This window comes from Xenopus laevis, chromosome 9_10S (genome assembly GCF_017654675.1).
Source record: "Xenopus laevis strain J_2021 chromosome 9_10S, Xenopus_laevis_v10.1, whole genome shotgun sequence".
NCBI classification, from domain to species: domain Eukaryota; kingdom Metazoa; phylum Chordata; class Amphibia; order Anura; family Pipidae; genus Xenopus; species Xenopus laevis.
Window position 1 is genome coordinate 4,806,896 of NC_054388.1, and position 13,600 is coordinate 4,820,495.

At 44.9% G+C, this 13,600-nt stretch overlaps 1 protein-coding gene across 2 annotated transcripts; it reads right to left on the bottom strand.

Annotated features, from left to right (window-relative positions):
- Positions 1–53: 53 nt before the first annotated feature.
- rundc3a.S (RUN domain containing 3A S homeolog) lies at positions 54–11,248 on the bottom strand. 2 transcript variants are annotated; one of them, XM_018238057.2, is made up of 11 exons: positions 10,881–11,243; positions 9,450–9,565; positions 9,197–9,330; positions 7,774–7,859; positions 7,411–7,500; positions 6,512–6,592; positions 5,348–5,513; positions 3,716–3,873; positions 1,832–1,969; positions 1,180–1,283; positions 54–907 (listed from the first exon to the last, which is right to left on the bottom strand). In XM_018238057.2, the coding sequence occupies exons 1-11, from the start codon at positions 10,985–10,987 to the stop codon at positions 765–767; spliced, it is 1,323 nt and encodes a 440-aa protein (XP_018093546.1). In that variant the 5' UTR covers positions 10,988–11,243; the 3' UTR covers positions 54–764. The 2 variants fall into 2 exon arrangements, with proteins under 2 accessions (XP_018093546.1, XP_018093547.1); XM_018238058.2 differs by lacking the exon at positions 1,832–1,969 and having other exon boundaries at positions 10,881–11,248.
- Positions 11,249–13,600: the final 2,352 nt, after the last annotated feature.

The following is a 13,600-nucleotide window of genomic DNA, read 5'->3' on the forward strand; positions in this document are numbered from 1 at the left end:
TGTGTAATGTAAATGTAAACAACTGCCCAACCCATCCCCACAAATACAACCAATTCAGCCGACCAGATCAGCATTTAATAATAATAATAATAATGGGTAAGGTGGAGCAGCATCTTCCTGAAGGCGGTTTTCATGACTACCAATGTTTATTCCATGGACAATAAGTTACACAACACATTATGGTTTGATACTGAGGTGGTCCAATGTGCCTCCAGCAGGAGTAATGATCATGAGGGTCACTGTCCAAGGAGCTATTGAATGGAGATCTGAGCTAAGGTCAAAGCCATCGTATGTGATAGAGACTAGAGAGGAGCATTGCAAGTTCTACATCTTATCACTGGATCATTTTGATTCAAACGTAAGTGTGCTCTTGCCAAAGGCACAACCTTGAGAGATGTTGGTGCTGATTTGGTGGGTGTCTTTAGGCTGATCACAGAGGAAACCAAAACCCTTCAGTGGAAGGTTATAAGCCACAGTTAACAGGCCACGCTTAATGGTAGGCTGTCAGTGGTCATGTTTCTGGCCCTCCTTATTGTGTGAAAATGGTTTTAGCAACACTTTTAACAGGGGTTCTGGGATCTAAGATCCTTCTGCCCGTGTTGGCATGTAATGGATTCTGGTTGTGCTGGGTGGACTCCTCCATGTCTTGTAAGTGATGCATTGATATTGGATTTCCCTTGTTGGAGCCCAGTTCCACTGTTATTAAGGGTTAGGGCGCCTGGGCTCTTTCGGTTGAGGCAAAAAGGCGTGGTGGGCAAATAATCTCAGCTTAGGCTCCCGGTTGGGCTGGTCTCGCTGCTGTTGCTGACAAGGCATTCATTGGACTTTAGACTTGGCAGAGATTTACAGCTGGGGATAGAGGCCAAAGAACCACATAGGCCCAACATGGAGGGTGTTGGGTCCTTGCCTGGAGTCATGAAAGACATATATTAATCATGGTATCTTGTTAGTTTAAGTTCACAAAGCACACCATGCAACAAGCTATTTCTAGTTGTAGACTTGTCCACTGGAAAGAACCAGTAGACAAGTCTACTGGGTTTTCATTTGGAGGGGTTGAACTTGATGGACTTTGTCTTTATTTCAAACCAATTTAACTATGTAACAACACAAAATTTCCTGATTTTTGAAGGCATTTGTATGTTTTCACTCTACCTCCTACCACAGAACCATCTCTCTTACCAATAGGCCCCCAGGGCTCTCCATCTTGTTTTCCATCCAACCTCTGGGATTCAGAGCTCAGGCTAAGCTCGGTGGAGAGGTGTTCCGTGCTCAAGAAGCTGTGCCTGTGGGAACAAAACTCCGAATCAGCACGCTAGCGACCGAGAAAAGTCAACAGAAGATGGTGCAAGGATGGAATGTGTGAGGAGATGGAATGTGGGTTACAGAAGGTGCTACAGTCAGCATCTTGATACTGTAGTTGTAACAGCAACGTTCATGCTCATTAATGGGTTACTGAAGTTGCTTTTATATTGAAAAATATGCTTGCTATTTTGTCAGTAATTTGTGAAGGGTTAGGAATCAATTGAGGAGCCTTCTGCTTCTGCTGTGGTGTTGCAGAACCTTCTGTTGGCCAAACTGTTGGTCTACTGAGACTTTTTAATTGGGCAAGCCTGAGTTTCTTTCTATACAGCCATTATGTAAGCATGAACAAGATGATCAATAGAAGGGTGCACTATGAAGGGTGGGTTAAGGAGAAATGTTGCAGGGTTAGGAACATAAAAGACTGATGGAAACATTATAATGCGATAGATACTAAGCCAAGCTACCCCACTACAAAGACTAACTACTAAGTTACTCCCACTCATGTCCGTTGTGAGGTTATGCGTCTTACCTCCTGTACAGCGATGGATTAACAGACGCCTCATTATCATTAAGAGTGCTCAGCGAGGGCCACTGGTTAACGAGAGGGGCCCCAAGGCTTGGGGTGAACTGTTTGATTGGGGCAGATTCAGAAGGGAGAAGGCCAGTGCTGGAATCACAGGGAAAGAGCACTGCATTATGAAACACACTCGGTAGAGGCTGTCTATACAGTCATACATCAAGCACCCCAGTGCATGATGGTCATATCCTGCTGAGGCCCCGGGGTATTTGGTGGATGCTCGTTAGTTGTGTATCTAGTAAGTGGATGGCACTATGTTGTACTGTGTGGTTTGGGAATGCTACAATCAAGTGATGGGGTGGTTGGCATTCTTATTGACGCAGAGGAGCTTTTTTATTGAAATTTAAGATTGGGTGGTAGTGTGTATAATTAGTGGGACCAAGCATATTCCTTTGACTTATGGTTTGTGTGTTGGGTTATGTGGTTCTTACATGGGGTCATACAGTTATGAGGCTCTTCAATAGATAGGAGGATGCCTGTGTCTCTTCTTTATCAACAATATGGAATCCTGCTTTAATTCACCCCAAGACTTCCTGAACCATCTTCTGACCTCCTGCATGGATGACTAGAGATTCTATTCAAAGATCATGTCACAAAACCTTAAATACATGTGGCTGGATGACATGGTGGACATGGACCAACTCAACTGCTGCAGGAATACCTTAATGCATTGACCAATGCACAAGTTCCACCATTTAAAACTGAAGTCCAACGTCATGAGAATCCCAAAACACAGAAATATGCACGAGGTATATGGGAATCAAGAAGGTTCTTCTTCTGTTCCACACAATGTGGTATAAACCATCCCAAGCCTATTTCCCTTTATCTTTATCTACTTCCTTTCTGTATACAAACAACATTATCAAATGCTGCTTTCACCTGGCAAGACATAGACCTCTTCAAATCCAGTAGCCAAAAAGAGGATCAAGAGCCATTTTGATAACACGCAGAGGGCCAAATTAGTCATGAAAGTCCTAGATCAGGAACACAAAGTCCTAGCTGTAGAACCCATTTGGCTGGTGACCATTTTTTCTCATGCCCAACTGGAACTTGCTTTTCAGCCACAAAGTGGTCTTGTTCTATTCCTACACAAGAGATGTCCAGACAGTTTTGTTTTCTAGAACCTACACTAAATCAGCCCGTTGAACCCCTGCCTCCATCCTGATGACCCGTGAGCCTTTTGGTGCAAGCCCAGAGATATCACAGATCATTTTAGACCATATTTCGAAGATTGGAAAGGTTTCTACTCACTACAACAACCTACACTTGGACAAGAGGATACAAATTATCTCTATTTCACAGAAGTGACAAAACCACATTCATAGAACACTAACCTCTTTAGAGGACACATAAATATAATTGATAAGACCTACTATTGAAAAGGCACCACCCACAAATTTTCCACATCGCCATCCTCTCTCAACCCAAAATTTTTGTTTTCCTGCTGCAATGAACTCAGTCCTGCTTTTAGGGAAGGAAGATTCCAAATGAATCAAACGTTGCTACTGAATGCAGTATCTGTGTTGACGTATCCTTTAAGTGCTGATAAGGGGTGATGTTAATGGCTCATAGGTCTGGTTTCTAGGCCAGTGTATTTATTTCTGGGGGTGGGTGAGTATGTGGCTGTTGGTATGGGGGAGACTAGGTGGCATAATGTAAGTATAGGGGTACAGAGGTGGTGGGGGTATCCTATGTATTGCAAGGTGCTTGTCTGATGGGTGCATGTACTGTTGACAGGTGAGTTCTTGGCTGATGGTTGGGTGTCATTATGGATTGGGGGTGCTAGTTAATGGGTGGGTGTGCTGTGCCTAACTGCCAAGTGTCCCCCACGCTCACAGCTGCTCTTGTAGCTCCAGAATGACTCCCTCAAGCTGTTGCTTTTCCTGCAGACTCTGCTCCGCCTGCTCAGTGAGCCTCTGGGTCAGCCTCTTGTTTTCAGCCTCCAGGTTCTTCAGCTGAGATTCCCTCAGACGGACCAGTTCTTCTAGGTAACCCTGAATGGGGAGAGTGATCAGCGCAGGTGGGAACAGATAAGGCAAGGACAGTGAACATTGGGAACCCGTTCAAAGCCGATTCAATTAACATTTGTAAATCGGGCAAAATCAGCAGCAAGGAGTCAGGACTGTCTATAGCGGTGGCAAAAAGAGATTTTGTGGAGCCCCTTGACTTGTATAAAGTGGAGGCTGTTTCCAACGTGAGTCCCTTCAGTTAATATTGACCTACAACTCCAAAGTGATAACCTTTTGTTATTGGTTGGACCCCCAGTGGAGAGTCAATGGAAGCAAACAATCTTTCTGTGCCTATGACTAAGTGTCTTGGGGACACGAAACGCGCAAGGCTTGAGATGATTGTTTGAATAAAGAATTTTTTTTACTTTCTAAACCAACGTTTTTTGGTCTGATCTATATGTGGCTTCCTAGAGTGCCCTAAATTTTTCTTACATTACATTGCACACAAATCTTTCTGTCCCACCCCAGGCCCTCCAGTCCCAAGGTCCATGCCAGAAGAGCAATGAAGTCTGTTCAATTAGACCACCAGCCTCCCCACAAAGACAACTATGGAGATTCCCATATATACAGGCACCTACAGATGTCTTAATGCAGGTAGACCCAATCAGTCCAGATGTTTACGGACTATACAGGGGAACCATGGTCTAAAATCCGCAAACAGTCTTTGCACTAATCCTAAAATTGTCATTTAGTAATGTGTCTGTGCATCTTTATTGCATCTGCATCTTCCTGTTGCACCTGATGTATAACCAACTGGCTGTCTAGGAAGAATATAGCTGTCGTCCTGCACATCTGACTGCAGATTAAGATCAGGCCCTCATTAATATTTCATACGATTCAGCCAAATTTGGTAAGAACTTGGCCGCACATCCTTCCATCAATCTCCGTTGCTACTGCACCAGTGTTTATAGGCCAAAAAACCCTGGGCTCGATACAGGGCCACTAAGAAAACAATCAATACAATAGGGAGATCACATTCCTAATGATCTACTTCCTCTCACTGTCAGGTTCTAGTTAAACTACATGAAAAGTTGAAATCACTAGGCAACTCCACACTGAGCCTTTAATGCTCAGGATACTTGGCTGGGGAGCATACAATCACCTACTTTTTCCTTATGAGGTAGTCCTTGTGTTAAGCTGCGGTGCATGTTCAGTACGCTTAGAGGGGTGGTTTATATATCCAGGAGGTGTGAGTGCTAGGGGCGCATGAGCATGCCCCTCTTACTAACAAGCACTGACACCCCAGAGAAACCTCCACTCTGCTCCCCACCCAGTCCAAGGAATCACTGGGACATAAATGGGCCCTGTATAATCCAACGTCTGTACATTAATGAGGGGCTACAACGCCGGGTGGGGTTTCTGAGACAGAATATAAACCTTTATTGTGAAATGCTGGGAGTTGTAACATAGAAGCTACAGAGGTATCGTTCATGAAGTTGCGCATGTATTCTCTCCCTACCTTTTGTGCATAGACGATACGGAATTTCTGCTCCATCTTGCGCCACTTGCAGTACCAGCTCTCCTCGTCGGTGAGCAAAGGCAAATAGGGGTGCTCCGGGGAGCTGTCCTCACTGCTACTGCCACCCACACTCTCCCTGTCGTCATCCTCACTCAGGTAATCGTAACTGGACGAAAGAACGGGACATGAAGCTCTCCGGACATTTAGATCCACATATTCCTATAATATACTGCCCTCATCCATCTTACTTAAAGTATATCAGTATGGCAGGTCCTACTTACAAGAATAAAAACACATTAGGGAAGAATAATCGCTGCCAATAAAATAAAGCTTCCACTATAACAGACCCCGCTGAGATGAATCACGTCCTCAGGCAATTTAATTCTCTATGTAGACTTCACGTATGGGAAAAAATGGCGGCCTACCTTAGCTCAATCACCCTCCCAAGTCTAGAACTCCAACATATGCTCCTGTTAGATAACCCTATTTCTTAAAGGGGACCTGCCACCCACATGTGGAAATCTGTATAATAAAAGCCCTTTTAAAATGAAACCAGGAAACCCGAATTCTTTTATTTAAGCGACCATACTGGATAAAAACTCATTTAAAACTCTCAGCTGTCAATCATATATTACTTGCCCCGCCTCTATGCCTTAGGCAGGGAATTACTTTCACTTTCCATTGTGCAATTCCGAGGTGTCACTGCTCTCCCCACATTCCCCCTCCATCTTCAACATTTAATTTTGTAGCCAGTGCACGGCATGGGCATCCGGTGCCCCATTTTGGTGCATAAACAAGATTTTGGCAAAATTTTTAACTTGCCTTAATAACAGTGTCCACAAAAATGGCTACTGCCTGTTTGATTTGATTGTGATTTACAAGACTAAAAGAAAGAAGTTTGAAATCGTGTATATAGTGCAAATGAAGGTTATTTTGCTTGACTAACACCATAAAACAGGATTTGGGATTATTTTTTAGGGTGACAGGTCCCCTTTAATCAGAACTACTGGAAGCAATCTACTCCTTAGCCCTTGGGAAAACCCCTGGACTAGATGGTCTTCCAAATGACTTACCTCAAACACGGGGAACACCTAGTACCATCTGTTCCCCAAATTTAGTAAAGCCTATTCCCTTTGGGTTCTCCTCCCACCCCATTCCACTCACCTTTGTGTAAACTTCAAGTAAGGGGTATAATCTATCACTGCTGGGGTCTTTCCATCAATGCCTTCCCCTTTCAGGCAAAAACTGAAATACAATACAAAGTAGAAAAAAAGGTATAAACCGGCAGTAAACACATAGTGGGTGGTCTATGACTATTTGCATGTCTGTGATTTGGGCAGTTTTTGGATACCAATAAATGATATATTTAAATGAGGACTAAACCCTAAAAATGAAAAGGCCAAAAATGCCATATTTTATATAGTGAACTTATTGCACGAGGCTAAAGTTTCAGCTTGTCAATAGCAGCAATGATCCAGGACTTCAAACTTGTCACAGGGGGTCACCATCTTGGAAAGTGTCTGTGACACTCACATGCTCAGTGGGCTCTGATTGGCTGTTGAGAAGCTAAGCTTAGGGCTCGTCACTAATTATCCAGCAGAAAATGAGCTTCCCTGGCTGTAATATAAGCTGATGCTACAGGTTTGCTGATTATTCAATTCTGATGCTAATTACACTGGTTTCTGTGCTGCCATGTAGTAATTATGTGTATTAATTACTAATCAGCCTTATATTGTGACATTTCTATTCTATGTGTACTGTATATTGTGAGTGGCTCCCTAAGCTCAGTAAGTGACAGCAGCACAGAGCATGTGCAGTGAATCAGCAGAAAAGAAGATGGGGAGCTACTGGGGCATCTTTGGAGACACAGATCTTTACTGCTAAAGGGCTGTGGTTGCCTTGGGCTGGTACAGAAGCACAAAACATCATGTACAACATTTCTAGCTACTTCTTTAGTTAGGCTTTAGTTCTCCTTTAATGTGTATGAGCCTGGGCAGATAAAGGTGGATGGGAGAGTGCAGCAATAGGAGACGGTGCAGATATTGGGATACACTAATCCTCACCTAAAGTCAATGGCACTTAGACCTATCAGCATTCCAGTGAGCACAGAGGATTCCTCTCTCAGCAGGATGGCTCCATCATCATAGAAGCGCCTGGAGGAAGACAGGGAACAATGGAGTGTGAGCAACCGGCGAATGTGAGAGAAGGGATTCCAGTCTGACTAAAGGGATGTGCTGAATGGAGACATTAAAGGGAGTCTGGAAAAAGTATTGAGAGAGCACGACACCCAGGGTTGTCTTTAGGAAGGCTGCAAGGATGGTGCCCTTTTTTTAGCCATGGGCCCTTCCCCATTAAAGACAGTTGCGGTGCAACCAAGGACAATAAACAGAAGCTGTGGAAAAAGGAAGGGGCATTTGTCTCCTCACCTGGTGGTCCTGGTGTCCCTTAAAGCCGTCACTATATATTCTGATAGTCGCTTCTCCATAAGAGCCAGACGTATCCAGGCCCGGCCCTGCAACACAGCAACGAATGGACCACATTAACTACAGCTCTCTTGTTGCTAGCCTTGAAAATAACCTAGCAACCAGAAATCAGATTGGAAGATGACTAACAGACAGCCATAACAGATTTTAGATTTGAGTGACTCTTTGAGGGACCTTATCCCAAGCCATGGACCTAGAAGCAGCATTAGAGCTTTCTCCTGCCCCTCTTGCACTTGGAAGATTTCTTGCACCCCCCCAAAGATCAGTGATCCACATGCTTTAATACCTCATTGCAATTTTTGCCGAAGCTTATCCCTTATTCATCTTCCATTCTGACTTTTCCACCATTGCCCAGAGATGAGGGTCACTGACCCCTTCAAAAAGAAAGAATGATTGCTGATGATGTAAGATTTTTATTGTTTACACCACCGATTCTGGTTTGCAGAATTAAAAAAAAAATGTCATTCTAAGCAGCTTCACTAAATACGTTCCATTAGAATATTCGTGGTTTTAAAGGGGTTGTTAAGTTTTAGTATAGGGATGCACCGAATCCAGGATTCAGTTCGGGATTCGGCCAGGATTCGCCCCTTTTATAGCAGGATTTGGATTCGGCCGAATCCTTCTGCCAGGCTGAACCAAATCCAAAGCCTAATTTGCATATGCAAAAATTGGTTTCCTCTTCCCACCCCTAATTTGCATGTGCAAATTAGGATTTGGTTCGAAAAGGATTCGAGGGTTCGGCTGAATCCAAAATAGTGGATTCGGTGCATCTCTATTTTAGTATGATGTAAAGAGGGATATTCTGAGACAATTTGCAATGCGTTTTCCTTTATTATTTGTGGTTTTTGAGTTATTTCGTTTTTTATTCAGCAGCTCTTCAGGTCGCAGTTGCAGCCATCTTGATGCTAGGGTCCGAATTACCCTAGCAACCATGCACTGAGATTTATCAACAGGGCAGGGTCTGAATAGAAAGATGAGTCATAAAAAGTAGCAATAACAATACGTTTGTAGCCTTACAGAGCATTTGTTTTTAGATGGGGTCAGTGACCCCCCCCCATTTGAAAGTTGGAGAGAGTCAGAAAAAAAAGTTAATTATTAATAATAAATAAATAATGAAGACCAATAGAAAAGTTGCATAGAATTAGCCATTCTATAACATACTAAAGGGTGAACCACCATTCGAAAATGTACTGCAATTGCTATAGAAACCAGCCTGAGTTTAACCCTTTGTGTTCTCTGGTTCTGACTCTTGAAACATTGTATTAAATGATTAACAGACCTACAGGTGACACTAGCTTTATATCCTCGTGACCCAGTAAAACAGCCTGAAGCCTCGTCCCAAGCCCTCTGTCCCACCACAGCTCACCTTTGCCCTGGCACTGCTAATGTTCTCCATGTTTTCAATGCTGCTGATGCAGTTGTTTGTCACTTTGCTGCAGGCAATGCGAATATAATCCCAGAATCCTCTCTGGCCATCTGTGCTAAACCAGCTGACATGACCTGGAGCAAGAAAGGAACAGGGTCAGGTTGGGAAGAAGTAGGCAGGGCCCAATTATAGAACTTTCCTTAGATACTTGGCTGCCATAGGGCTGTTTATCATTGATTTCTCTTTGTATGACCTTTGAATCGATGGCTTAGGATGTGCTCCAATATGGCAGCAAAGTTCACAAACTCCTCTGATGAATCATCTATGGGCTCCGCGGTGTATTTCTCCAGCAGGGTCTTCACAGAGAACCTGGGGGGGAAGAAGTGGAGAACGTGAGAATGGACATTGAGGGGCAGAAGGAGATGAGACAGGACAGAACAATGGAGTGGAAAAGGCAAATGAATGTGCAAGAGGCTAGAAAAGAGCAGGGAAGGTATGAGAAAGCGTTGGAAGGAAGGAATGTAGGCTAGGACACAGAAATAGAACAGCTTGGCACCACTATTAGGGAGATGGATGAGAAAAGAGACAGGGGAAAGTAAAGTCACGGGATATGATTCAGTGTGATAATTGCACTCTCCTCTCATTCTATTGACGACTGTATGGAAATAACATGAGCCATAAAGGCACCTTTCCCGTATTTGCTAAATGTGAATGGCGTGAGCTCAGACTGTATTTCTATTTCTATGATTTGTAGTCAGTCCCAGGGCCAGAAATAATAACCAGTGTCCAACCGTTACATCTCCAGCTCTTGCTAAACTACATTTCTACTCTCCCTCTGACAGCAGGTGCTGGGAGTTGTTGTCAGAAAGGAACCAAATGAACATCTCCTGGGAGCGCTTTGTTTTCCGAAGCTGCCTCATGAGGAAACTTCAGGCGACTTTGGAAAACGAAGCGCTCCGAGTGGCATCCCGCCGACGATTTTCATTGTAGCCGGCGGTAAGACAGTTTGGGGGAGATCAGTCGCCCCGAAGAAGAGGAGATTTGTCCTCCCCGAATCTATGTGTGTGTTTATACCGTTATGTTTAATGCACATGTATTGTGAGAAATGGTTACTAAGTGATGGGAGTTGCAGTTCAGCAACAGCTGGGAGGATGCTGATTGGGCGTCTCTGATAACAAACATGTCTGGTGCCTGTGTTGTGTTTCCCTTGTACTGAGGTTACAATGGCTCTCGTGGGAAATCCCAAATGCCCCTGAACAAGCAGTGTTTCTCCTGAGAGCCAGACAATAGGCAAAGGGCTGGGGTGAGACAGGGGAGGGCCCAGGCCACTATAAAGGGATAGGGGTAAAGGGCACAATAACAGGGAGGCTCATGAATTGGGTCACATATTAAATAGGCCAGGTCTATAGTTGTGAGGTGAATTGATTTTGTTTGACTCATTGATTTCTTTTGCCACAAAACACAGGCCACACCCTCTAACCCCCCAACACAGAGGCCACACCCTGTAACCCCCAAACCACAGGCCACACCCTCTAACCCCCAAGACACAGGCCACACCCTCTAACCCCAAACAAAGAGGCCACACCCTCTAGCCCCCCAGTGCCCCAGAGCAGTTCCCATGTCTGCCCCAGTCACAGCCTTTTCCCATGATCCTCTCCTTCTCCCATAATTCCCCGGGTCTCACCGGCACACGGTCAGCAGGTTCTTTCTCTCCACAGTGATGTTCCTGGAGGAGACCTTCTTGCTCGTCAGTCCCAGAGCCATGGCCGAGTGGATGAAGGTCGATTCCATACACAGATCCTGCCGGCCTTCCTCCCAGCTCCCCTCCCCGCCGCCTCCCGCGGGCCTCCAGGCTGACTATGTCCCTCTCGTGTGAGGAGAGCGGCCCGTGAGGCGCAGGAAGGAGAGAGGCCGCGGCTGCTGCTGTCCTTGGTGCTGAAGCTGAGGCTGTGACGTCACTGGGACTGAGCGGGAGGAGGAGGGAGGGGAGGAGCTGAGTATCCGGGGAATCTGCTCCACAGTCTGTGACCCCTCAGCTCCTCATATCATTTACTGCTGCTGCTTTTATACTGTCTAATATCATATGTGTAACACCTTCTACTTGTACTACTCATTCATCAGCTCCTCCTCCTCTACATTTCTTATACTTCTGCCTTTTGTAAACAATATAGGGAGGGGTATATGGAGCAATAGGAGGAGTTATAGGGAGGGGTATATGGAGCAATAGGAGGAGTTATAGGGAGGGGTATATGGAGCAATAGGAGGAGTTATAGGGAGGGGTATATGGAGCAGTAGGAGGAGTTATAGGGAGGGGTTATATGGAGCAGTAGGAGGAGTTATAGGGAGGGGTATATGGAGCAATAGGAGGAGTTATAGGGAGGGCATATGGAGCAGTAGGAAGAGTTATAGGGAGGGGTATATGGAGCAATAGGAGGAGTTATAGGGAGGGTTATATGGAGCAATAGGAGGAGTTATAGGGAGGAGTATATGGAGCAATAGGAGGAGTTATGGGGAGGGGTATATGGAGCAATAGGAGGAGTTATAGGGAGGGGTAAAAGGAGCAATAGGAGGAGTTATAGGGAGGGGTATATGGAGCAATAGGAGGAGTTATAGGGAGGGGTATATGGAGCAGTAGGAGGAGTTATAGGGAGGGGTTATATGGAGCAGTAGGAGGAGTTATAGGGAGGGGTATATGGAGCAATAGGAGGAGTTATAGGGAGGGCATATGGAGCAGTAGGAGGAGTTATAGGGAGGGGTATATGGAGCAATAGGAGGAGTTATAAGGAGGGGTATATGGAGCAATAGGAGGAGTTATAGGGAGGGGTATATGGAGCAACAAGAAAAGTTATAGGGTGAGATTTAGGCTATGAGGAAACACAGAGAGCAATGAATTTTTTTGTTTTCTAGCAGAGGCCTCCTCTTAGACTCTCCTACTCAGGCCCGGATTTGTGGCGAGGCCACAAACGCCCAGGACTAGGGCGGCACATTTTTAGGGGCACCGTGCCACCCAGCCACATTAATACATCTCACAGGGAGAAGCAGAGCTCTGAGTGGAGGAGCTGGTAGAACAGTAAAACGCCGCGCGCAGGTCATGGGAGGGGGCGCAAGGAGCAGCTGGCCACAGGGGGCAGGCCCGGACTGGCAATCTGTGGGTTCTGGATATGCCAGAGTGGCTGCTATAAGGTCCCATAGAAAGTCAGTATTTAGTGGGCTGGTGGGGGCTGTGTGGGCTGATTGGGCCTCTGTGTACCTGAAATGCCAGGGCCTATTTTAATGCTCAGTCCGGACCTGACAGGGGGCATGGTTTGGAAATCCGGCGCTGCTTCTACTCCCCGGCAGGTGAAGCAATTTCTGGACCCGGCAGCACTAGAAACATCTAATTCACTGGTCTTGAGGCGCCTGATTACGTAGTTGTTTGAGGTTCAAGTTGATGGCAGCCCTGGTTATACAGACATTACATTTTTGGATCAAATGGTTACGACATATATAAGGGATGTAGCATTAGTGTTTGTGTCAAAAGTACGACGTGGTATTTACCTATACATATACCCCTGCTTTGTCCATATACCCCTCTGTCACATATATAACTATAATTATGTGAAGTGTAAATAGAAATAGTTCTGGGATGCGAGTGACATTTATTAGAGAAATAATAACAATATTAGGAAACGTGTATCTGAGCAGGGATGTCACTGCCTGATTATCATTGCAGCCTCTCAGCTGGAGGCGACTGATAACAGTACAGGCTCCCTGGATCCAATCACAATCTGCACTTGACTCAAACTGGCCAATTGCAATCTTCCTTTTTTTTTTTTTTTTTGAGTTTGAAAGGAAACAAGCAAAGCTCCAATGCGGCATAGAGGTAAGCCGTGGTTAAAGGGGAACTATCGCTAAAATGAAAATTTAATATAAGCTTCCTCATACTGAAGGAAGAAACTTTCTAAATACAATCAAATTAAATATTCGGTACCGTTTCTGAAATAATCAAGTTTATCTTCCTCTCTCAGCTGTTTCAAAACCGACTCTGGAAGGGAGAAAAGAAACTGTTAGCAAAAAGTCCATTGGATTTGGACAATAAAACTACAATAAACTGCAATAATGTTTTCCTGCAATTGCCCCTTCATATCCCAAAACCCTAGGCAGGTTCTTCTACTGCTTGATCCCCTAGTACTGGCCCTACTAGTGGGTACAGTGACAGAGCTCTCTATACCAGAGATTGGCATTAGCAATATAGCAAATATACCATTGACACATGTGCAATATATAATAAAAACAGAATTCAGGGGTTCCTGCATGTTCCAGAAAGTTTTGTCTGTACTTTGCAGGCTTTGCACGTCCTTGTCTGCAGCTTCTGGAAATAAGGGTCAGGGGTTCAGGGTGGCATTTTCTTAATGACTGAATCGG

Excerpts from the sequence above, each read along its gene's own strand:
- rundc3a.S (XM_018238057.2), bottom strand. The coding sequence starts at position 10,987 with ATGGAATCGACCTTCATCCACTCGGCCATGGCTCTGGGACTGACGAGC. Across the intron at positions 7,860-9,196 it reads TTAGCAGTGCCAGGGCAAAG|GGCCGGGCCTGGATACGTCT; the intron begins GTGAGCTGTGGT and ends GCTGTGTTGCAG. Across the intron at positions 1,970-3,715 it reads CTGGAGCTACAAGAGCAGCT|CACTGGCCTTCTCCCTTCTG; the intron begins GTGAGCGTGGGG and ends CTGTGATTCCAG.